At 48.5% G+C, this 24,723-nt stretch overlaps 1 protein-coding gene across 1 annotated transcript; it reads right to left on the reverse strand.

Moving 5' to 3' along the window:
• GLOD4 (glyoxalase domain containing 4) lies at positions 1–24,637 on the reverse strand. Its single transcript, XM_056126896.1, has 9 exons — positions 24,525–24,637; positions 17,893–17,942; positions 16,448–16,568; positions 12,666–12,810; positions 7,031–7,167; positions 5,076–5,162; positions 4,443–4,556; positions 4,277–4,363; positions 1–565 (listed from the first exon to the last, which is right to left on the reverse strand). Exons 1-9 carry the CDS (start codon positions 24,612–24,614, stop codon positions 500–502), a joined length of 897 nt encoding a protein of 298 aa, XP_055982871.1. The 5' UTR covers positions 24,615–24,637; the 3' UTR covers positions 1–499.
• Between the last annotated feature and the right edge of the window lie 86 nt (positions 24,638–24,723).

Raw genomic sequence — 24,723 nt, forward strand, 5'->3', positions numbered from 1 at the left:
TCTGTTTTAAGCAGTTTGTGTTTATTAAAAATATCTATAATCTTATAGGAAACCCCTGAATCCTCAACCAAAGATAGTGTTCTGCATCTCTGCCCCAGGTGGAACATACAGAAGACTGGAAAATCAATAATTGGATATAGTTACAATGTGATTACAATGTGATTCAACTGACAGTGAAGATTAGAGGAAGCCTTCTCCTTGGAATGCTTCTGAAGGAATTACTTCTATTTTTATGTAATTTTTTTTAAGTTTAAACACCGTGATATACAGTTACAAAGTTGTGCAGGATTCAGTTTTGATCATACAATGCTCCAACACCTGAAGGATTTACTTCTAAACATAGTCTTCAGAGATGAACTACATGATGCTTTGCCACCCCTGCCTTCTTGCCTGTATAGGGAACAACCTATATGATGTGAGGGCATTATATGGGGCACCACAGGCCTCCTTAAGCATTACACAGGAATCACAAATGCTCATCCCACACGGGGGTCTTCTGTTAGCCGGAAGCCTTTGGCTTATTATGTTTAGCAAACCATTCATCACTTTTATCTGCTGCCATTGCCTGTAGAAACAGAATTAGAGAATATGTTTACTTAAAATCAATGAAAACACACTGTACCTCACTGCTTTGTTCACGGTCAAGAAATGAATACTGGGTTAAGGTGCTTGGCTTGCAGCGGCCAACCCGAATTCAATCCCTGGCACCATACATGGGTCCCTGAGCCCTGCCAGCAGTGATACCAAAATAAAAACATATCTTTATATCAAGGGATAGTGCTTTATACCTATATCTAGATATATGCTTATATAAGTATGGGCTGGAGCGATAGCACAGCGGGTAGGGCATTTGCCTTGTACACCCAGGTTCGATTCCTCCGCCCCTCTCGGAGTTCCTGGGAAGCTACTGAGAGTATCTCGCCCACACAGCAAAGCCTGGCAAGCTACCCGTGACATATTTGATATGCCAATAACAGTAACCAGTCTCACAATTTGTTGTGAGATGTTACTGGTGCCCACTCGAGCAAATTGAAAAAACGGGAGGACAGTGCGACAGTGCATATTTAAGCATATATCATATACTAGATGTGTAGTATTTATACATATATCTCAACATACATGTAATATAGATAGTATAAAATACCTTATCTAGATATATACATATATCGGTTAAAGATATATACATATATAACAGATACTTATATGTAAATGTATGCTTGGATACACACACACACGAAATACTGGATAGGAAGCAGTTCAAAAATCAGTTTGAACTCTTCTTTTTTTTTTTTTTCCTTTTTGGGTCACACTTGGTGATGCACAGGGGTTATACTCCTGACTCTGCACTCAGGAATTACTCTTGGCGATGCTCAGGGGACTATATGGGATGCTGGGAATCGAACCCGGGTAGACTGCATGCAAGGAAAATAGCCTACCCGCTGTGCTACTGCTCAAGCCCCTGAACTCTAATTAAAAAAACAAAAAAAGGAACATTTAATTTAAAGCATGTCCATCCATTCCAGAGTATTGTGGAGTCTGACAAGGCTGCTGAGCAATACCTGGAGTGTCACACAGTGTCAAGGACCAAATGTGCCAGGAAGCATATCTGAGAGCAAGGACCCAGCATGCCAGGATGTGGGGAAGAGATGGCAGAACAGGAAGTGCAGAGTCTGATAGCATCCACTTAGGCTTGCTCGAGAGTCTATTCCACATGGGATGCAGTCTTTAACAAAGCTATTTTGACATTTCAGCTTTTGACCTGGTATGATTTCCTTTTCCTAAGCCTCTCCCACACCGCTCTACTAATCGCAGGGACCTCAGGAGTAAGAAGGAAGCCCTGTTAATGTTCTGGTCCTACTGAGTCCTTTGCTCTTATTATTCCACGTAGTTAGACCATTAAAGGGGCAGAGGAAAGAGCTAAACTTAGAAACCTTAGCCTGTCAAAACTTCCCAGCCAATAAAACTAAGCATATTCTAGAACTCTCTGGTACGTAAATACATTCTTTTACTCAATCGAATCGCAAATACATGAATTCTGTTTAAGATGCTTGTTTTCATTCTGTCAGGTTTAAGTTGGGCTAAGGTGTAGTAGCAAAGGTGTAATCCCAACTTTTAACTTTTCTTTAAATATTAAGGCACCATGACGAATGTAGTTATTCACAGCTGAATTACAAGAGCAGTGTCCCAACACCAATCCCAATACCAGCGTTGACTTCCCTCCACTAGTGTCCCCAGGATCCCTCTCACCTCCAGGAACCTCAGGTTATGAGAAGCATATAGGGACTCAGAAACAGAAACATAGTTTACATGAAGGAGTACATTTGTGTGCATGAGTACGTATATGTTGTGTGTGCCTGAGTATGCACACAGGTTTTGGGCTGCACCCACTGGTGCTCTGGGCTTACTCCTGGCTCTCAATCAGGGAACCATATTCTGTGGCCAGAGACTGAACTGGGGTCATCCACGTACTAAAGCAAGAGTCTGTTTTTTTAAGCTTTTTGGGTCACACCCAGTGATGCTCAGAGGTTTACTCCTGGCTCTGTGCTCAGAAATTACTCCTGACGGTGCATGGAGGACCATATGGGATGCCAGGGAATTGAACCTGGGTCAGCCATGTGCAAGGCAAATGCCCTACCCGCTGTGCTATCACTCCGGCCACAAGGCAAGAGCCTTGATCCCTGTAATATCACTCTGGCCCTAATAGATTTTTTTTCCCCACAAAAGAAATCTGGGAGTCAAGAAGTTGGGGTGTACATACATAATGAATTACTCTGCAGTGCTAAGCAAGAACAAAATCCTGCCATCTGCCATGACCTGGATGAAACCAGAGGGTGTCGTGTAGCATGAAATCAGAGGAAAGGGATAGACATAAGATACACAGCAAGGCAGCAACAAAAGGCAAGAGACAACAGATCTTGGAGGCTGAGCAGTAGTACAGTGGCAGGGAATTTGCCTTGCACGCAGCCAAATCAGGTTCAATCCCCATTATTCTACATGGTCACTCAGCACCACCAGGAGTAATTCCTGAATGCTTAGTGCTGCAGAGCCAGGAGTAACCCTTGAGCATCACCAGGTGTAACCCCAAAAGCAAAAAAAAAAAAAAAAAAAAAAACAATGGAACTAGAGAGCTGGTCCAACCAACTGATTTGGGGCTGAGGGGTCTGTAAGGGTCAGTTGTTCTCGGGGGATGGAACAAACACACTGACACTGGTGATGGGTATGGTAGTGGAATTATGTGCACAAGAAACAATCACAATCTTGTAAATCACAGAACCTCAATCAATAAGGTTTAAAAATACAATATATATTTTTAAAAAAAGATCTGGGGTCAGGAGTTGTGTATCAGAGGTTAGGCACTTAACTGCCATGAGCAAGGCCATACATTCAACCCTGGGCACTACCCCAGATGCTACGCAGCTCTGGCTGGACCAATGATGTGTGTGATGCCCTCAGGAAGCACCACGGCCAAGTGAATTCTCACACTGCCCTAGTATTAGCATAACGAGAAAAAAGGGGGACAAAAAGAACTCTGGCTATAAAGAAATCTAAAAAAAGGGCCAGAGCAACAGCAGGGCACTTTCCCTGGATGCAGCAGACTCAGGTTTGATCCACGGCACCACACAGTGGCACTCCGAGCCCCGAGCCCCGCCAGGAGTGATCCCTGAGCACAGAACAGGGAGTAAGCCTTGAGCACTACAAGGTGTGACCCAAGAACAAAACCAGAAAATTTGGGGGCCAGAGCAACAACAGTAGGTTGTGTTCACTTTGCATGTGGCCCATCCAGGTTTGATCTCAGCACCCCATACAGTCCACTGAGTCACATCAGGAGCGATCCCTCAGCAAAGAGTCAGGAGGAAGCCCTGAGCACCACTGGGCATGGCAAAACAATACAAAACAAATCTGGAAAAGGGATATGGGGTAAGTAAAAGATCTTTGAGGTAGGAGACAGCAGCGCTTATTTGTATGCTGATAAGAACATCTTAGTAGTAAGAAAGAGAATGATGGCACAGAGAAACGAGTTAGGGCTGTGGAATTATCCTGATGGACCACTCACTGAGCAGAGAAGAATGCAGGTGGCAGCAGGGAGGGAGGAAGGACACAAACCCAAGCCCATATAAGGCCTTTGGGGGAGCACTGGGGATACAAGTCCCAGATTCAGAATCACCCCAATAGCACAAGGACCTGGTTCTGAGGGTAAGAGCCGGACCATTCCCCAAGCATGTGCAATGCCACCCATTTGGGCCTATGGAGATGGAGATTTAGGCCCGAGACTCACCTCATCCAGTAATTTGCTTCCCTCTGGATCCATCTTGGAGAGTTCTCGAAAGGCTTCATCCCCCACAAAGCAAATTTCATGTCCATCCTACATTGATTAAAAAAGGAAAGAAATTTGGCAAAGATGCCTCAGCAGAGAGACCCCCCCCCCCAGGCATCATACTTACGGGGTCGGCCAGGATGACCACTTGGACTGTTGCTTTCCCTGGGGTATCCAGACTCACGAGGGGAGTCAGGATCTTCTGGTTCTCCCTTTTCATCAAGTTTTCTAAGTCTGGCAACTTGAGAACAAACACAAGATGAAAGTGAGCACAGACCTCCTTGAGTCCTCTGGCCCAAGGCCCTCATTAGCCCCCCAGGAGGACCAGACCAGCCAGGAAGAACCTGAGAGTCACTTGTTCAACTTCATCATAGCAGCTGCTCTGCAGACAGCTGCTCACTGGACACCAAGGGTACCATCAGAATGAAGTGAGAGAAGCGAAGGACAAAATGCTTGCTGGGGGAACTAACTGGCCACAGATGTAGCACCAAGCATTACCTCTTTCTTTTTTCTTCTTTTTTTTATAATTTTTTAAATTATGGTGTTTTATTTGTTATTATTATTATTATTATTATTACTATTATTTTTGCTTTTGAGGTCACATCCAGCGATGCTCAGGGGTTACTCCTGGCTCATGCACTCAGGAATTACTCCTGGCGGTGCTCGGGGGACCATAGGGGATGCTGAGAATCGAACCCGGGTTGGCCACGTGCAAAGCAAATGCCCTCCCCGCTGTGCTATCGCTCCAGCCCCACATTACCTCTTTCTGAGGGCAAGAAAAAGCGATCCTCCCGAAAGCTGCTGCATGATCCACAGTACCCTGGATGCCCTGAAGCTCCAGTTTACACTGAAACGAAATGAGAAACAATTAGAAACAACCTAAACAGTGCTCAGAGGGTCTCTTTGGCAGTGCTCAGGGACCATGTTGCACGGGAAACCTGGGCCTTCCACAGGCAAAGTTATCCGGCCCCAGTGGATTTTCTTTTTCTCTCACACAAGTTTTAGCATAATGGACACATTATTCTGCCTCTTGTTTTTCTTCGTTTCGATGTTTCCATAACAACAGAGACTTGCATCCCTCTTTCTGATAGCTATGCAGTCATCCATTTGTTACACGAATCATCAATTATTGAACGATTCCAGAACCAGAGTACAGCAAGCAGAGCATTTGCCTTGCATGAAGCCAACATGGGTACAATCCCCGGCATCACTTATGATCCCCTGAGTCCACTGGGTGAGATCCCTGAGCACTGAGCCAGGAGTGAGCCCTAAGTGCCACAGAGTGTGGCCCCAAAACAAACAAAACAAAAATTTGAGCTATGCCTAACTCATCATATTGTCATCTTATATTTTGCTATCACAGATAACCAACCATACACAGAATTATTAGTGCATATTTTAAGTAGGTCTATAAAATACATATCCAGGGCCCAGAAAAACAATTCAGTGGCTTAGAACACCTGCCTTGCAAGTATCAGGTCGCTATTCCCCGTATTGCCACATATTTCATGTGAGCCCAGCAGTGCTGCTGTGATCCCTGGGACCACACAGGATTTTCCTTTCCTTTCTTTTTCTTCCTGTTTTTGGTTTTTTGGTCACACCCAGCAATGCTTGGGGGTTACTCTCAACATTACACACAGGAATCACTCCCCTGGTTTGGCTCAGAGGACTATGCGGAATGCTGGGGATGGATCTGGGGTCAGCTTCGAGCAAGGCAAGCGCCCTCCCCACTGTACTGTCACTCTGGTCCCCCACACGTGACTTCTCAGAGCACTGCAGCCAGGTATACATGAGCAGAGAGGTGTGCTGCTGGAGAGCACTGTGAATGCCACACGACCCCTGGAAGGGTACTACAACAAGAAGCACAGAACTAAAGAAGTGCCCCTGCACTGAGGCCAAGCATGCAGACACCATAACCAGTGCCACCCAGCCTCTGTGACACAACACACAATGCCAAACATGGGTGAGCCCTGGTGAGTATCACAATCAGGTGTGTGTGCGATTCCCATCATCACAACACCCACAATGAAGAAGGGAAGGGAGGGGAGAGCAAAATCATGAAATAGCAGGTCTGCAAGAGTTCTAAGGTCTAATCAAATGTTTTGCATGTAGGAGCCCCGGGCTGCATTCCTGGCACTGAATGGTACCCCATTACATCCCAGGGAGTGACCCCAAAATGCTACCAGGTGTTGCCACAAAACCGAAAAACCAAAACCAAAACCAAACAAAGTATCTAATAAAACGAATTCCTAGGACGTTCTGGGTAAAGTGTAAGGATTTTATCACATTCAATTGCTAAGTTATTTAAAAAAGAAATTCAACTAGATCACCCTTTACGTCAATATCTTTTATTAATGAACAATTCCTCTTCTGAAAGAATAGATTCCAAATACATAGGACTACAGCAATAACACAGCAGGCAGGGTGCCTGTCTTGCCTGTGGATGACCTGGGTTTGATTCTTGGCACCCCATATGAGCACAGGGTATGTCCTGAGCACTGCCAGGTGTGGCCCAAATGGGGGGGAGGGGAGAAGGAATGTTTCTCCAGATATGAATAGAAATAATAGCTGAGTAGTGAGGTTATCAGCCATGTCTATTTTCTTCTGTATCACTATTATTCTTGTGAAGGAACTATGGGAATAACCTTCATTGTAACTTCATTTATAAGACAAACTCTTTTAAGTATGAAGTAATTTTTCTCCCAGATCACTCACCTGATTATCAGCATATCCCAGTAAAGCCCTTTTCTTTTCTTCATCTTTTTCATAAACTTTCATTCCCAGGAGATTAGACCAGTAATTCAAGGACCTCTGAAGATCAGAAACTGCTAAGGTTACTTTTAATACAGGATCTGTAGGATCATAAGATGGCAGATGTGGACTGGTGAGTTGAATTAAACACCAAAAGAGGCTGAAGTTAAAAATTTAGGGTCCTTGCTTAGAGCCAGAGAGACAGTATGAGGTCGGGCACTTGCCTTATATATGACTGACCAGGTCTGGTCGCTAGTACCCCATATTGTACTACCCCACCAGGAGTGATACCTGAGCACACAGCCAACAATGACTCCTGAACACAACCAGGTGTGGAGGCCACCCTCCAAAATTAAAGAAGAATTTAGGGGGCTGGAGCGATAGCACAGTGGGTAGGGCATTTGCCTTGCATGCGGCTGACCCAGGTTCAATTCCTGCATCCCATATGGTCCCCTGAGGACCGCCAGGGGTAACTCCTGAGTGTGGCGCCAGGAATAGCCCCTATGCATCGCCGGGTGTGACCCAAAATGAAAAAAAAAAAAAAAGAATTTAGGGTCCAGAGAGATAGTATAGAGGTTAAGGCACTTAATGTTGCATGTAGCCAGCTGCCCCTGGTCCAAACTCCCAGGACCACATATGAGCCCCCGAGCATGCCAGGCATCACTGCTGAGCAAAGAGCCAGCCACACACAGGGATGATCCAAATACTCTTTTCCACCCACCAATTTTTAGATTTAGTATATGGTAAAGGAATTTTTGTTAGCGTTTTTGTTTGGGGGCTACACTGATGGCACACTCCTGGCTCCGTGCTCGCAGATCATTCCTGGCAGGCTCAGGAGACCAGGGATTGAACCCCGTCGGCTTGCATGAAAGGCAAGCGCCCTATTCGCCGCACTATTGCTCCAGCTCATGGAGTACATTCTTTGCATATAGGAGCTCCAGATTCAATCCCTGGCAGCACATGGTCCCCAGACAATGCTCAGGTGTGAAACCAATACAAAACACAACTCCTCTCCACCAAAATCGCCTTTAAACTTTAATAGGAAAAAGTCAAACATCCTAGAAAAATAGGCAAAAGACACAACGTAGAAATGGGGACTGGTATAAGGGAAAGCATATGCTCTGCAATTGTAAGGATATTCCCAGAACCCCTGGTCTTCTGACTCCTAGAAATATTGCATGGCAGGGGATAGCCCCCTACAATAGCCAGAGAGAAATGGACATTATATATGAAAAAAATATTTGGGGCTGGAGCAACAGTACAGAGGCTAGGGCAGTTGCCTTGCATGCAGCCAACCAGGATTTTATCCTCAACATACCATATGTTCCCCTGAGTACCACCAGGAGTGATTCCTGAGTACAGAGCCAGGAGTAGCCCCTGAGCATTGCTGGGTATGACCCCCCCAAAAAAACCCCAAAATATTCAATCTTATAAACAGCCAAAAAGAATTTTAAATATTTTATCTAATTGGCAAATTATTATTATTGGGGGGGGGGGGGACACACACACACATCTGATAGTACTCGGCTTATACTACTCGAACCTACCAGGAATGATTCCTAAGTGCAGAGCCAGGAGCAACTCCTGAGGACTGCCGGGTGTGGCCCCAAAACAAAACCAAAACGTATAGTGCTGGAGAAGGGAAATAGTTCAAAGGGTTAGTGTGAATTCAGGAGGCAGGGTTCAAGGATTGGATTCAAGGCCCTGGTTCAGCCCCCAGCACCACCTGGTCCCTGAACCTCCTTTACTTTTTTGATAATGTGTTGAGGAAGATAACTACTGTTTTCCTAAAATGAATCAAAGTTACATTGGAAACTTATAACAGTATGACTTCCTAAACAGTGACTGGAAGTCTAACTCTGATTAGGATAAATACAATATATTCCGCTCCACCAGCTTTCCCCTTATGTTCCCTTAGTCCCTTTGCTACTCTGATAGTGTCATGACTATGGGGCTTCCTACTGTGCCTCTGCATGAGTCAAACTTGCCTTATTTATTCTGAATCAACAAAACCCAGGCAATTAGGATCCCACTGAGATGCAGAGCAGAAGAATAAGTGGGTAATCTAAAGGGAGGTGAATGCCAACTAGCATGATGCCTCAAAGGTACATTTATCCCAGAACAGGATGGATCATGGGGCTGTCCACAAGTTTAAATGTTAAAAAAAAAAAAAATTCTTAAAGCTGGGTGGGGGGGAACGTACAATGGAGTTAGTTGTACGAGTTTTAAAGTCGGTATAAAAAGAAATGGGGCTGAATCAATACTATAGGATTAAGGTGCTTACTCTGTATATGGCAGACCTGGACTTGATCCCTGGCACCTTAAATAGTCCCCCAGTGCTACCTCCTGAGTGCAGGGCCAGGAGTAAGCCCTGAGCACTGTTGGGTGTGGCCCCCAAACAAGATAATCACCTATTTGCAAAGGAATCATAAAACCCCTTAAAATATCAGTGAAATACTGAAATACCTTTTTTTCCAATAGTGGCACACAGCCTCTACCAACATTAGATTGAATCCTTCTTTTCCCTTCTTTCTTGGTTTTAGGGCGACACTTGATGATGTTCAAACTTGGGTCGGCCAAGTGCAAGGTAAACGCCCTACCTGCTGTGCTATTGCTCCAGGCCCGACATCTGTTTTCTGTGTCACAAATGCAAGCACTTTAACCTGAGGGCTACAGCCCCCAAGGCTGACTCGGGTTCAATTCCCAGCATTCCATATGGTCCCGAGAGCACCGCCAGGAGTAATTCCTGAGTACATGAACTAGGAGTAACCCCTGTGCATCACTGGGTATGACCCAAAAAAAGCAAAAAAAAAAAAAAAAAACCAGATGTCAAGGTTGATCTCGCCCAGCTAACTCCTAAATGATCGAAAATGATGAATGGTGGGTCATGGGAGTATTCAGCAGTATGGGGTACCAGTCTTGCCAAACACAAGCAGTCAAACCTCAGTGCCGCCAAGCACAGTTGTGACTGCCATTTGAAGTCCCTGGCTTCAGCTAAGCCAGGTGTATGTGACAAGTGTGGCTATCGGATGCCACCCCCAGTGGATAGCGTAGCCAGCAAGGGTGATCCCTGGTCAGGCCATGATTAGGAAGTAGGCTGACTCCGCTACTAAAGGACTGTGATCCCAGGAGAGAATTGTATATGATCTCCGCAGCTCAGGCCTGGTGAGTACCAGCATGGATGTGATCCCTGGCCATTGCAGAAACTCCAGCAAACAGAAAGGTACGGGAAAGTAAGACAGACTGACAATCATGGTAGAGATGGGGCTTCCTGGAGATCAGAAATTCTGAATGCACTCTTCCTCAGCCTCCTGCAGCCCGAGTTACTGTGGAAAAGTCACATAACCTGGGAAAGCCCCATTACTCCCAGTCAAGCCAACGGAGCTCTCTTGGAAGCTAGCCAGAGATCTCATGGCTTATTTTTTCCGAAAGAAAAAGTATATACGTGTGTGTGTGTGTGTATCTATACAAAGTATATGTATATGTATAAAAAGTGTGTGTGAGTGTGCACGCGCGTAGGGGCACAAGAGTGATAATATAGCAGGTAAAGTGCTTGTCTTGCATTCAGCTTACCCTCCCTTTTTTCCTTCAGAGCTCTGTGCTGGGGGTGGGTGGGGTACAGTGCTGGGGTATCATGTGGTGTCACGGAGGACTGAACCTGCAAAATGTGTCTCAGAACATGTGGAGGTATCTCTTTAGCTCAGAAAAGTATATATTGGTTTTTAGGCCATACCGGCAGTGCTCAGGGCTGGAGGGATAGCATAGTGGGTAGGACGTTTGCCTTGCACGTGGCCGACCCGGGTTCAATTCCTCCTTTCCTCTCGGAGAGCCCAGCAAGCCAGCGAGAGTATCCCACCTACACGGCAGAGCCTGGCAAGCTCCTCGTGGCGTATTTGATATGCCAAAAACAGTAAAAACAGGTCTCACAATGGAGATGTTACTGGTGCCCGCTCGAGCAAATTGATGAACAATAGGAGGACAGTGCTACAGTGCTACCTGATTGTGCTCAGGGAATACTCTGGCTCAATGCTTAGGGGTCACCACAGGCAACATTTTTTTTTCTGGCAGGAGGTAGGGGAGGTTGGGGTCACACCTGGCAGATGCTCCGCATTACTCTGAGCTCTGCACTCAGGGATCACTCCTGGCAGTGTGGCAGTGTACAGGGGACCATTTCGGATGCCAGGGATGGAACCCAGGTGGGCTACATGCAAGGCAAGTGCCCTACCCACTGTGCCCTCTCCAGCCCCAATCACAGGCAATGCCAGGGGTTGAACCTTTGTCTCCAGCATGCCAGGTCTGTACTCCAGCCCACTGGGCCATCTCTTAAAGACCCTAGAATAGGGTCTTAATTTTGCTAAGTCTAGAAGAAAGGCAGATATAGAACATGAGAGTTGGACTAAGCGTGAGAGGCATCTGTGAACCGGCATCTGTGTCCTTTCCTGGGTCCACTGAAGACCCTGTGTTCACTGAGCACAACAGTGGCACTGCCCTGCTCATTCTCCTCAGCAGAACAGAGAGCAGAATGTGCAGTTCAAATATACACAGAACGAGGAAACCGCCGCACTCCACGCAGTCTCCTGCCTGTGTCAAATCAGTCCTGAGGCTGGCGGCAGGCAGAGTATGAGCTCCACACTTCCATTCACTCTTGCCCCGGGGGGCAGTACAGGGCCAAGACTGGCGGACTGGGTTTCACCCTTTTCAGATGACCGGAGTGGGTGGGCATGGAAGAATCAGACTGGAGCAGGGAGTCTGCCAGCAGATCTCAATGAGTTCTGCTTTGCTCTTGAAAGAGAACAGGAAGTCAGTTTCCTCCTTCCCGACTAGGGGAAAATGTGGGCACATGGAGCCCCACTGTTACTCATGCCATGAAGCACCAAGAGAACGGGATCCAGCTGTGAACCTAGGAGTGTGGATCCTTGGAGACAAGAGAATGCACAGAGAAAATGGAAATGCTCAATGCCACTGTGACCTACTCAATTAACCCCGATCTCTTTTCTAAAGTGTGAGCTAGTGCTGTTAGCTATGAAATTTTCTATGGGTCAGGGAAGTGGCTCAGTGGAAGAGCACTTGCCTTGTATGTGTTAGGCCCTGGGTTCGACTTATGGCACCATTTGTTCCTCTGAGCACCACCAGGAGTGCCCATGAGCCAGGAGGAGGCGCTCCTGAACAGCACTGACAGGTATGTCCCCCAAACTAAACATATATTTTTTTCTTTCTTATTAAGGAAGCTGGCAGACCAGAGAGATAGTACGGCAAGTAGATTTGCCTTGGATGCAACAGACCCAGGTTCCATACCCGGCATCCCATATGTCCTCTGAATACCACCAGGAAGAATTCCTGAGTCCAGAGCCATTAGCCTCTAAATATCCCCGGTTATGGCCCAAAAATAAAAAAAGGGAGTCAAATTTTTTGGTTATTCGCAGCCAAAAATATACTAAGCAGCTATGTTCCCTAGAGCAGCAGTCACACACACACTCTAAAATGAGGATTCAACCTCTCCGAGAACATACAGCAGGCCCAGACGCCAGGGCAGAGAGCAAGCGAGTTTCCTCCCACACATGTTCAGAGATGCGGGGAGGCGGAGAGGGCTTCCACGTACCTGACCGCGTCGAACTCTGGTTCTGCAGATAGAACTTATATCCGCCGGGGGCCTCTGTCTCAAACACGCCGTCTGTCACTTCAACAAGGGGCCACTGCAGCTCTCTGGCATTGCTGACAGCTTGGCTGGAAACGAGCGTGATACCCTGTGACAAACAACCCCATCAGCCAAATGTACAAGCCCAGCAGTTCTTTCTAGAAAGTACCTAGAAACGTCCACCTGGGCCTGCTGTGGAAGCCCGCGTCCTCTGACAGGGACAACTGAAAGAGCCTTGCTCCACCCCCTAGTCTGGGCCACGCTGGACTTCACCCCAGCTGAAAGCCTCCAACAGCTCTCTGCTTCACTCAGGGGCAGCTGAGCTGGCCTAAAAGGCCCAGGCCATCCGGACACCATCTCGTCCGCCTTCTCCACTCGCGCCATTCCAGATAGGCAGCCTCCCCTGCACCTGGAGTGCCCTGGGAGGGGTTTGCGCCAGACGCATTTCCCACAGGCAGCCACCTGGCTCATTTCCTGGTCTGCTCTGAGCCTTTGTTCAAACAGCACCTTCTGACTGACCCTCAGTACCCTGCTTGAAATGAAAACCAGTCATCTCCCCCAGGGCCTAATTCCCCTTACATTGCCCTTTTCTTTACCCAAAACAGTGGTTACAGAAAAGTAATGTATTTTCTGATTTATTTATGCACCCTATTATTATTTATTGCTGCTTAGGGCCTGGACTTCCTCCCCAACTCGGCACAGACTTTTTTTTTTGTGGAGGAATACTGCTATTTATTCAGCCACTGGTTAGCTGATTGAATTGGCACAGACTTTTATGGGTTTAATTCACTGGGTACTTCATGATCCTGGAACAGGGTCTGGTATATAACAGGCGCTCCATAAATATTAGTCACATGATTAAATTCTGTCCTTTTTTTTTCCCATTTTTGGGGTCACCTTCAGCAATGTTCAGAATGGCTTAAGACTCCAGTCACTTTAGACATTTGTTAATATAAGTATCTATGTAGGGCTGGAGAGAGTATAGGGGTTAAGGCCCATACATGGTTTAAGTCTCTGTACCACATATGGTCCCCTGAGCACTACAGGGGGTCCCTTCTGAGCACAGAGCCAGGAATAGTGCCTGAGCACTGCTGAGCACTGCTCAAACCTCTCCTCTGCCCCTCCAATAAAATAAAATATATTTTCTCTAGAAGAAAGGCAGAAGGGAAGGAAGAAAAAGAAGGAAAAAGAAAGGACGCAGTTTCTGTCACTTTTTGTTTCCGTTTTGGGGCCACCTTTAGCAATGCTCAGGGCTTACTCCTGGTGCTGTGCTCAGAAATTAATCCTGGTGGTACTTGGAGCAGCATACAGGATGCTGGGGAGCAAACTCAGATCGGCTGTGTGCAAGGCCCTACCCACTGTACTACCTCTCTGGCCCCACAAGGGCATTTTGTCACACCAATAGTGTGTAATCACACTTTTCTTGGGGGGGAGAGGGATGTTGCTCAGGGGTCCCAAGGTACTAAGAGCATGAGGGTTCTATTTAACCCAATTTTCCAGCCATCCCATGAGCTGAGGAACACAGAGAGCCTGCTTCATGGGGGACATGCCATCACCTCAGAAGGCTCCCCTCTACCAACCTTGAGTTCCTGTACCCCAATCACCAATAACCTCAGCTCATTCAATGATGACCGCACCCAACGGTTTTGACATCTTGTTTTTTTTATTGGGGGGGGGGGGGGTGTTATATCTGGTGATGATCGGAGGTTGCTCCTGGCTCTACACCCAGGAATTACTCTTGGTGATCTCAGGGGACCCAAATGGGATGCCGGGGATCAAACCCAGGTCAGCCGTGTTTTGTTTTGTTTTGTTTTGTTTTGGGGGGGTTGTAGGGGGAGGGTGTTAGGGCCACATGTAACAGTGCTCTGGAGCTACTCTTAGCACTATGCTTGGGGATCATGACACAGCAGTGCTCAGGGGAACCGTGTGGGGTGTCAGTGATGGAGCTGGGGTCAAACACATGCAAAGCCAAGCACCGCAACTCCTGCACCATCTCTCAGGCCCCTCACCACCGGCTTAATGTCACTGTGCTTGGCAGCTTTTACCAGGCAGCAAGTCAGATCAATAGCCGACATGCTGAGAGTGGGGGACACAGGAGCGGAGAGACAGAGGCCGTGCCGGTCAGCTTTCTGTCAGCTCCAGGGTGACCTCCACGCAGCTGGAGATGACTTGACGGCCGCCCCTCTGCTGTCACTCTCTTTTCCCAGAGGGGTGGTCCCAGTCCCCTGAATGGCAGTCACAGCATCAGTGACAGTCTTTGAGCCCCTGTGATGCCCAAGGGGGGGGGGGGCGGGCAGTGTGAACTGACAACCTTACGGAGGCATTCAGTCTCGTGGTTCGTGCCCCCCGTGCACACGAGTGCATCAGCAGTTAAGGCACAGATGAGGATCCTGGAGATCTCTCCTTCTCTGGGCAGTGAAGACCCCAGAGGGCTCCTACAATATACTCAGCACCGGCATCTCCCAGCTGCTGTGGGCAGGATCTCGCTCCTCAAAGATGGAGCTTGGTTTTCTCTCGCAGCCTTCAACGTGCCACTGAACATCCCAGGGGCAGAACCACACTGGAACGGGTAGACCATGTCAGTGAGGTCAAGGAAGGGGTTGCCATTTTTACCAGAGTTAAAAGCAGCCCTGGGCACCCACTTGGGCCCAATCAGTCTCAGGGATGCAGCTGGCAGTGTGTAAGAGGCCACTTCTGCCAAACAGGGAGAAGCAGAGTCCCTGAAGATTCTTCTCTGGACAATGATGGCGATAGGCCCTCACCAGAACAGTAACTCAGGCCTTTCTACTTTGAAAGATCTTCTGGTCTGTCCCCTCGAGGAATCCTGTCTCCTTCAAGCTAGAACTAAGTCTGGGCTGGAGCAACAGTACAGCAGGTAGGGCGTTCGCCTTGCCAACCTGAGTTCGATCACCGGCATCCCATAAGGTCCCCCCGAGCACCGCCAGGAGTGACGCCTGAGTGCAGTCAGGAGTAACCCGAGCATTGCTGGGTGTGACCCCAAAACAAAACAACTCCTGCCCCTCCCTCCCCACTCTGCTTAAAAAAAAAAAAAAGAGCTAATTTTCTTTTTTGTTGTTGTTTTTTTGTTTTTGTGGGTCACATTCAGCTGTGTTTAAGGCTTACTCCTGGCTCTGTGCTCAGGGATCACTCCTGGTGGGCTTGGGGGTCATATAGGGTTATGCCCGTGTGCAAGGAAAATGCCAAAACACCCGCTATACTATTGCTCCAGCCCCTATCTCTCTCTTTCCCTGCCTTTTTTTGTTTTGGGGGCTACACCGGCAATGCTCTGCACTCAGGAATTCCTCCCGGTAATGTTAGGGGGACCATATGGGATGCCAGGGATCTAACCCAGGTTGGCAACATGCAAGGCAAGCGCCCTAACCGATGCACTATCACTCTGTCCCTCATGATCCCTACCTCTAAGTCTGGATCTCGATGTCTAGCACCTTTCATCCTGAAGTCAGCTCTCAGACAGGAAGGCCCCAGCAGGAGCTTGTTTTGGGGCTACACCTACAAGTGCTAGGAGCTATTCCTGGTTTGGTGCCGGGGAGACTATGGAGCGCCGAAGGTTGAATCTGGGATTCCTGCAGATAAAAATACGCACTCCAGCCACCTGGGCTTTCTGCACTGACCCTGGTTTTGCTCTGGTAAACAAAGGATGTCATTAAACAATTCAGAACCCAAAAGCTGTGGCTTTAGTGGTAAGAACACCTGAAGTTAGAGGTCTAGAACAAAATGACACTTACCATGAAGTCATTGCCCAGCTTGTAGTCGCCAATGCCATAATTGTAAGTCAGTTCTGCAACAAAATGATCATCTTCAGGCCCAAATCCCACCATCGTTTTACTCCACTTGCCATCGTAGGGTCTAGAAAAACGAAAGTCAAGTAAATCCAGTGACCACAGACAAAGGTCTGATTAAGGTCTTCCCCTTCCCTCCAAGCATGAGAGGGCTGAGAGAGCTGGGCAAAACCTTCTGTGGCACCAGAGGCCTGGAGACCACGGTGGACGCAGACAGTGCTGACTGAAGATTCCAGTCCCTCACAACGGCCAGAGACCAGCTGCTTGGCACTGACTCCAGGAAGGGCTTGCACCCTTTTCTTTAAGGCAAAGGTCAGAATCCTATACTATGTAATTGCACTCCAGGGCCTGGAGATGGCACCACATGGTTCCCTGGAGCACCACTGGGTGCCACCCTGCAGGCCTCAGCACCAAGGGTGGCCCAAGTCATCTCTGGCACCTCAGCTCCAAGTGGCACTGCATCCTTGGGCCCTGAACCTTGGTTCTGGGTTGGCCGAGAATCACCAGTGGAGCTCCCAGCCTCCAGAGTCCCACCGAGGAACCCCTAACAACCCCCCCCCCAAAAAAAATAGTACTTATAATCTGAGTTTCATTTCTCTGTTCCTGGACCTGAAGAAAAAGCACAGGGCTTAGAGCACCTGCCTGGCAAGCATAGGGTCATAAGCTCGAATCCCCCATGTCCCACATGCCTGCTATGTGCACACTTCAATTCTCAGTGCAAGTGATTTTCGCCACCCCCCCCCCCCACACACACACACACATACACACCAGTTGTGTAGGAGCACCAGAGGGAGCATGAGCCTCAGTGAGCAACACAACTGCAGTGTGTGCCCCAATTCAAAGCGCCTGTCCTGAGTGCTGAGACTAGGGGAGGGCGAACCATGGGGCGCACAGGCTGATGTGCAGCCTCTGTCATAGCAAAAACATCAATGGAAGGAAGGTGGTGGGGGGAAGCAGGTTATTCTTTTTGCCCAGGGGGCTGTGCCCAGCAGTGCTCAGATGCCACTCCGGGGACCCTATGTCGCGCCAGGATTTGAACGGTTGTGGACAAAGCCTCATGCTAGGAAACACCTTAATCTTTGTACTATTTCCCTGGCCCTGAAATCTTTTCTTTTAAATTATCTTATTCTAAAAAAAGAGGCTAAAATAGTTTTTCCTTGTTTTTGGCATATGGCAGTAGAAATACAGGATTCTCAGTAGGTCTCAGAGTTCTCCAACTTGTTAAGGCAACTAAACCTAATAATCCACAGTATGTAATTAATGTAGTATTCTGCAGTCTCAAAATTGCTCCCCTAACTTACTCCACTGTCTCATACTCACTTGAGAGACTGCCATGGGCTCTCAGGGGGATTCAGAAACTAAAGGAGATTGTAGGAAACAAGGTACCATACCCATTACAGGCAGCTTTGCAGCCTTCTTCAAATTCCTCGTGCCGCAGAATCTGGTAAGGCAATTGGAAGAAACTGTGACAATACTGCAGATGACATATTTAACACAAACTGCTCAAATACATGCACTGTCATTTGTGTGAGCTTTAACTTATAAAACAATGGGTCTGAGAGATGGTTCAGTGGTGGTGTGGGGGGGGTCTGTCTTAAATTTGAAGGACCCTGGTTTGGTCCCAGCACCGTGTTGCCCCAAGTATGGCCAGTTATAGACCTGGGAGCCTTCAAGAATTTCCAGTGGCCTGGTGGTCCCCAGCACTGCAGAGACTGAACAGTACAATATCCTTGGCGGCAGGCATTACATTGTCCAGTCTGGCTGGTGGAGCATCTTCTAGAGTAGTGTGTGAGGCCAATGAGCACTGCTACTTCAAAGAACCCCTCAACCTAATTCCTGAGTGCAAAGCCAGGAGTAACCCCTTGCATGGCAGCGTGTGAAGACCCCCTTCCAAAACAAAGAGCCTTTCAACCTTTCCCCAAAAGAACGACAAAGAAAGAAAATGAACTATGTGTCTTTCTAAGACTATAAGGAAGAACAGCTTTCCCACCAAGGGTTAAACAGCCAGCAAGGCTGCGAAATCTATTTAGAAGGGGAAGCTGTGCTACTTGAGTCTGCTGTGTTCTTTGACATTAGAAAAGGGGGACCTGGAATCTGGTCGTGACCCAGTCGCTGTGTAAATCTGAGAAAGTTGCTTGGGATCTGAGCTTCCTACTATGCTGTGGAAACAAAATTGGTGAAAGCATCTGACACAGAACCGGGTGCACAATGGGTTCAACATGTTCTTGCTCACTTTTTTCTTTTCTGGGGTGGAGGGGGAAGTGTGTGTGTTGCCAGGTATCAAGCCCAGGGCCTCACATGCAGCACCTGCTCTTGGAGGCGCAACATGCCTGGCCCTTCTGCTTTTCTGTTTTGTTTTGTTTTCTGGATTTCTAGGGGGGAGAGGGAGCCAAACCCAGAGATGCTCCTGGGAAACTTGCTGAGACCTTGATGCTCGGAATGAAACCCAGGGCTCCCACAGGCAGAGCCTGCGTTCCAGCTCTCTGGGCCATCTCCAGCTCTATTAACTTTGGACTCCCACTGCTACTGCTCCAGTTCAAGTTCCCATCACTTCTCTTAAACTACTCAAGTGTATCTTTGGGGTCGGAGCAGTAGTATAGTGGGTAGGGTACTTGCATGCACAAAGCTGCCCCAGATTCAATCCTCAGTATCCCATGTGGTCTCCAAGAACCACCAGGAGTAATTCCTGACCACTGCTGGGTGTTGACCCAAACCAAAACAACAAAGAACCAAAGTGTCTTTCTTGATCTACTTGAATACCATCACAAAATTGGGACCAGAGAGATAGGACGGTAGGTAGTGTGCTCGCCCTGTGTGTGGCTGACCCAGGTTCGATGCTGGTACCCTATGTGGACCTTCAAGCATTACCAGGAGTGAGCCCTGAGCACAGACCCTGGAGTAAGGCCCAAGTACCACTGGATGTGGCTCCAAAACAAAAAAGATGAAACAAACCATCAGAGAATTATATCCCTAAGTACCACTCTTTAATTTTTCTGCTGAATTTAGAAAAAAAACTTTTACTTAGGGGAAGGGAAAGGAAGGCAGGGAAGCTTCCAGATTATGGGAGGGGTCTCCTAGGAAGGATTCCTCAAACACTGCCCTGTTAAAAATGTACAGGAGGGGCTGGGGAAACAACCCAAAGGGCACATGTTTTGAACGCAGAAATCCCAGATCTGATATTGCACTGTGCCCTCACCATCACTAGGAATCAACCTCCAAGCACCTAGATGAAGTAGCCACTGAGCATTGCCAAGTATTGGCCCCAAACCAAAAAAAAAAAAAAAAATCCTTACCACAATATTCAAGATATTCTCAGAATACTAAGACCAATCCACACGTGATACTGGCCTTGATATTCCATCTCAACCTTAAGCAATCTGGGCAAAGAGCATAGAAACTATAAAACTAGAGGTGTTTTCCCAAAGCTTATCTTAGCATTGGCTATCCAATTTTTCTAGTATATTGTCCCCTCTAATCTAGTCTGGAGAAATCCTATTTAAAAAATTTTTTTGCAGGGGTATAACTGGCTGTACTTGGGGTTCATTCCTGGCCCTATGCTCAGGGATCACCCCTGAAGGGGCTTGGGGATTCCCCGACAGAGTGCCAGGGGTTAAACCTGGGTCAGCTGCACACAAGGCAAGCACCCTACCCAGCACACGATCTCTCCAGCCCCAAGTTACTCCTAGCTCTGCGTCAGGAATTACTCCAGGTGGTGCTTGGGGGACAATATGGGATGCTGGGGATTGAATCCTGGTCAGTCACGTGCAAGGCAAAAGCCCTACCTGCTGTACTATTGCTCTGGCCCTCGAAATTCTATACAAGGTCTTCATGAACTATTTCTGGGTTGGAGCTAAATCTTTCCTATTGTTGCTTTGTGGCTATTGTGTTTCTGGGCCACACTCAGGGGCATTCCTGCTGGGTGGGGGTGCTTAGGGAAACATGCTGGCTGGGAACAGAACCAGGCTTCCTACGTGCAAAGCATGCACCCAGCCCACTATCTCTGCAATCCTCCTCCTGCTGTATTTTTATTTTATTTATTTATTTTGGTCACACCCGGCGATGCACAGGGGTTACTCCTGGCGGTGCTCAGGGGACCATATGGGATGCTGGGAGTCGAACCTGGGTCGGTCACGTGGAAGGCAAAAGCCCTACCCGCTGTGCTATCTCTCCAGCCCCTGCTGTATTTTTATACTAATCATGGCATATATACTAAAATATAGTAGCATTGTAGCACTGTCCTCCTGTTGTTTATCGATTTGCTCGAGCGAGCAGGCACCAGTAACGTCTCCACTGTGAGACTTGTTGTTACTGTTTTTGGCATATTGAATATGCAATCGGAGAGTTTGCCAGGCTCTGCCACACGGGCAAGATACTCTCGGTAGCTTGCCGGGCTCTCTGAGAGGAGCGGAGCAATTGAACCTGGGTTGGCCGTGTGCATGGCAAACACCCTACCCACTGAGCTATCGCTCCAGCCCACAATAATTGTACCAAATATAAAATAACTAGTAAAGTAAAAGTAAAGTAAAGGCCCTCCCGTTGATTTGCTCGAGCGGGCCCAGTAACGTCTCCATTGGAGACTTTGTTGTTACTGTGTTTGGCATATCGAATACGTCACGGGGAGCTTGCCAGGCTCTGCCGTGCGGGCGAGATACTCCCGGTAGCTTGCCGGGCTCTCCGAGGGGGACGGAGAAATCGAACTCGGGTCGGCCATGTTGGCTGCGTGCAAGGCAAACGCCCTACCGCTGTGCTATCGCTCCAGTGTTAGATATAGCTCCTAGACAAAGGTTCAATGACTACTTTGGTTTAGGTTTTGGAGAGTTTTTTGGTTCATGGGTCATACCCTGTGGTGCTCATGACTTACTCCTGGCTCTGTGCTCAGGGATCACATGGGGTGCTGAGGATTGAGGCCAGGACAGTCACATGCAAGACCCTACCCACTGAACTATGGCTCTGGCTCCTCTGCATTCCCTCCCTGTCGTTACATTTCCCTTCCAGTTTTTTTTTTTTTTGCAGTGATTTTTTGGGAGGTGTGGCTATGGAAGCATATTGGATAGTGCGCTCAGGGGCCTGGGGACCCGTATGGTGTCCAGTATCGAACCTGAGGCTCCCATATGTAAAGCATATACTCCTGCCTCTTCCACCACCTTCCCACACGGAAGTTTATCCCACCATTCTTGTCATTTTTAACATTCTTGTCATTTTTAACATTCTTGTCAATCATTCTACCGTGATTTTTAGCGTCTACTCTGATTATCTTCCTCTAGTATTAAAATTCTGTCACTGTCACTGTCCTCCCGTTGTTCATCAATTTGCTCGAGCGGGCCCCGTAACATCTCCATTGTGACAACTGTTACTGTGTTTGGCATATCGAATACATCATGGGTAGCTTGCCAGGCTTTGCCATGCGGGTGAAGATACTCTCAGTAGCTTGCTAGGCTCTCGGAGAGGGGCGAAGGAATCGAACTCGGTTGGCCATGTTGGACGCTTGCAAGGCAAACGCCCTTACCCGCTGCGCTATCGCTCCAGCCCATTAAAATTCATCAAAGTAATACCAAGAAATGAGTCTATCCAGGAATGTAAGACTCTCTTTTACTGTGGTGACTTTATGCAAACTAAAGAGGACTTTGTGTTTTTTCCTCTTCCCTTTTTTTGCTGTTGCTGAGATGACTGTGGGTTTAATGCAAGTTCTCTTGGGGTTTCATTCCTTTAAGTCATAGAGCTCAACTCGGGTATATCTAGTACTCACACACGAGCTTGCTGAGAACACAGTCTTCAGTGTGGGTGTTTGCCAGGCGTCACACACTCTAGTTACAGTACTTACACACCTGATGGTCACAGCAAACACAGTTCTAGTGCTGGGGCAGTGCCCGGTGCACGTGTAAGATCATACTCAGGCTCTCACACTTGCAGAGGGAGTGCCAGAAGTCACTGAGCTATCCATAGGCCCAGAAAAAATGGTTTTAAGGGGTAGCTGCAAAGATTTCTTTAAACTCCTATTATGTTCAGAGTTGACTTTTTTTCCTTATTAAATTACAAAATTACAAATCTTGTGAAAGGAAAGAAAGCACAGGGACTAAGGCATGACAGAGCCACAAGGACACCAAGAGCACAGCAGGTGTACACCTCCCCCTACCCACCCCCATTAGAACTATTTTTTTTCCCTGCTTTTTGGGTCACACACTGTGATTCACAGGGGTTACTCCTGGTTCACGCACTCAGATATTACTCCTGGCGGTGCTCGAGGGACCATATGGGATGCTGGGAATCGAACCTGGGTCCACCACTTGAAAGGCAAATGCCCTACCCGCTGTGCTATCACTCCAGCCCCCCATTAGAACCTTTTGCTTTTCCATTTTTGGACGTCTTGGTTTCATTTGGGAGATCACGTGGTGTCAAGGTTATAGAACTCAGGGATCCCACACACAAACCACGCACTAGACAGCCTAGGACACAAAGGTTGTTTTTTTTTTTTTTTCTCACACCTGGCAATGCACAGGGGTTATTCCTGGCTCTGCACTCAGGAAATACTCCTGGTGGTGCTCAGGGGACCATATGGGATGCTGGGAATCGAACCTGGGTCAGCTGCATGCAAGGCAAACGCCCTATCCGCTGTGCTCTCTCTCCAGCCCCAGGTCACAAAAGTTTTACACTACATTGGCTAGTGAGTGGTCGCAAGGTCAACCTAAAGTCAACCTGCAGCAAATATATATGATATGCTGGATTTTTCTTGGGGGAGGGTAGTGTCAAATACACCCAGCAATGCTAAGAAGCTCAGAGCTCAGGCTGCTCCCTACAAGAGAGCCGGCAGTACTTCCTGTATGCAAAGCCATAGCAACATAACGTGTTCACTCTTCACAACAACCCTGAAATCAGTGAGGAAAGACTGAGTAAGAGCTTTGTGGGTTTTTTTGCTTCTGTTTATCAAATTTCAACTTTCATTTATTTTCTTACTTTCCTTTTTTGTTTGTTTTTTGAACCACACCCAACAGCATTCAGGGCTTACTCCTGACTCTGCACTCAGGGATCACTCCTGGTGGGCGTGGAGGACCCTATGGGGTGCTGGGCAATCAAACCAGGGTATAGCACATACAAGGCAAGTGCCCTACCCCTGGTACTACTTCTCAGTCCTTCAACTTCCATGTCTACGTCTATGTCCAAATCCAACGCCTACCCCACATCTAGACCAGGAGCTTTAACTGAGAAGAGATACCAGGGTCAGAGTCCTCTTCGTCCTCAAAGTACAACACTTAAAAAAAAAAAAAGACTGATAAATCCGGGCCACTCCCCTGCAACCCATGACTTTTGCACTATGTAGGGCAAACAGCACTCTTGAGTGGAAAGCCCTGATTAGCCGATTGCAGGTTCTCAGTAGTTGAGACGCCGCGTCTGGGCACTGAAGAGCCTGGCCTGCTAAGGTGGTACTTAGACCTGCATGTAGGGGAGAGAATCCGAGCGTTCGCCCACCGAGGCTGGTGCCCAAAGGACCACCCACGCCAGCCCTGCCTGTGAACACGCTGATTCCTGCGCGGGGGCTGCATCGGGAGGCCCTCAGGGCTTACTCCTGGGAGTGGGCTCAGGAGCCACTTCGGGCGGGCTAGGGGAGGGGCTCGACGGGGCGTCCGAGGCGCAGCCCACGCGCGGCGAGAGCCCATCCCGCCGCCTCGCGCGCGACTGCAGGCCCTGAAATCCCGCCGATCCCTACACGGAGTCTCCGGGGGCGGGGAGGGCCCGCGCCGTGCCCGCGACCGACCAGGGTTCGGTTCCCGGCACCCCGCCGGGACTGGTTCCTGAGGGGCTCAAAAACACCCGAAAAAGAGTAAAAATAACTAACTACGCGGAGAGGCTCCGAGCCAGGCTAGACAAACTTTGCTTCCCGTTCTCGCCCTTCCCAGCAGGCTGGAAGCGCCCGTGCGGGAACTGGTCCTGGGGAAGAGCCTGGACGGCCGCACGGCCGGCAGCCGCCCAGCGCGGCCCCCGCTCCGCCGGCCCCTCGCGCGCCAGCCCCGCCCGGCCCCGCCGGCACCTTCATGCCCAGCACATCACGGTAGAAGCGCGCCGTCTGGAAGCGGTTTCCCACTTTGAACACGAAGTGCAGCGCTCGGCGAGCAGCCATGACGCGCGACCCCGCAGCACCGCCCCGCCCCGTCCCGTCCGCCCCGTCCGCCCCGCCCACCCCGCGCGCGCGCGCCCCGGCCGTGACGTCACTAGCCGGCGCCGTCTCG

Source organism: Sorex fumeus, unplaced genomic scaffold, assembly GCF_029834395.1.
Source record: "Sorex fumeus unplaced genomic scaffold, SorFum_2.1 ptg000063l, whole genome shotgun sequence".
NCBI lineage: Eukaryota > Metazoa > Chordata > Mammalia > Eulipotyphla > Soricidae > Sorex > Sorex fumeus.

Coding starts and splice junctions, on each gene's coding strand:
- GLOD4 (XM_056126896.1), bottom strand. CDS start 24,614: ATGGCTGCTCGCCGAGCGCTGCACTTCGTGTTCAAAGTGGGAAACCGC. Junction 7,168..12,665: donor CCAGAGTTCGACGCGGTCAG/GTACGTGGAAGC, acceptor ATGATCCTACAG/ATCCTGTATTAAAAGTAACC. Junction 566..4,276: donor GAAGCAAATTACTGGATGAG/GTGAGTCTCGGG, acceptor CTGTTTCTACAG/GCAATGGCAGCAGATAAAAG.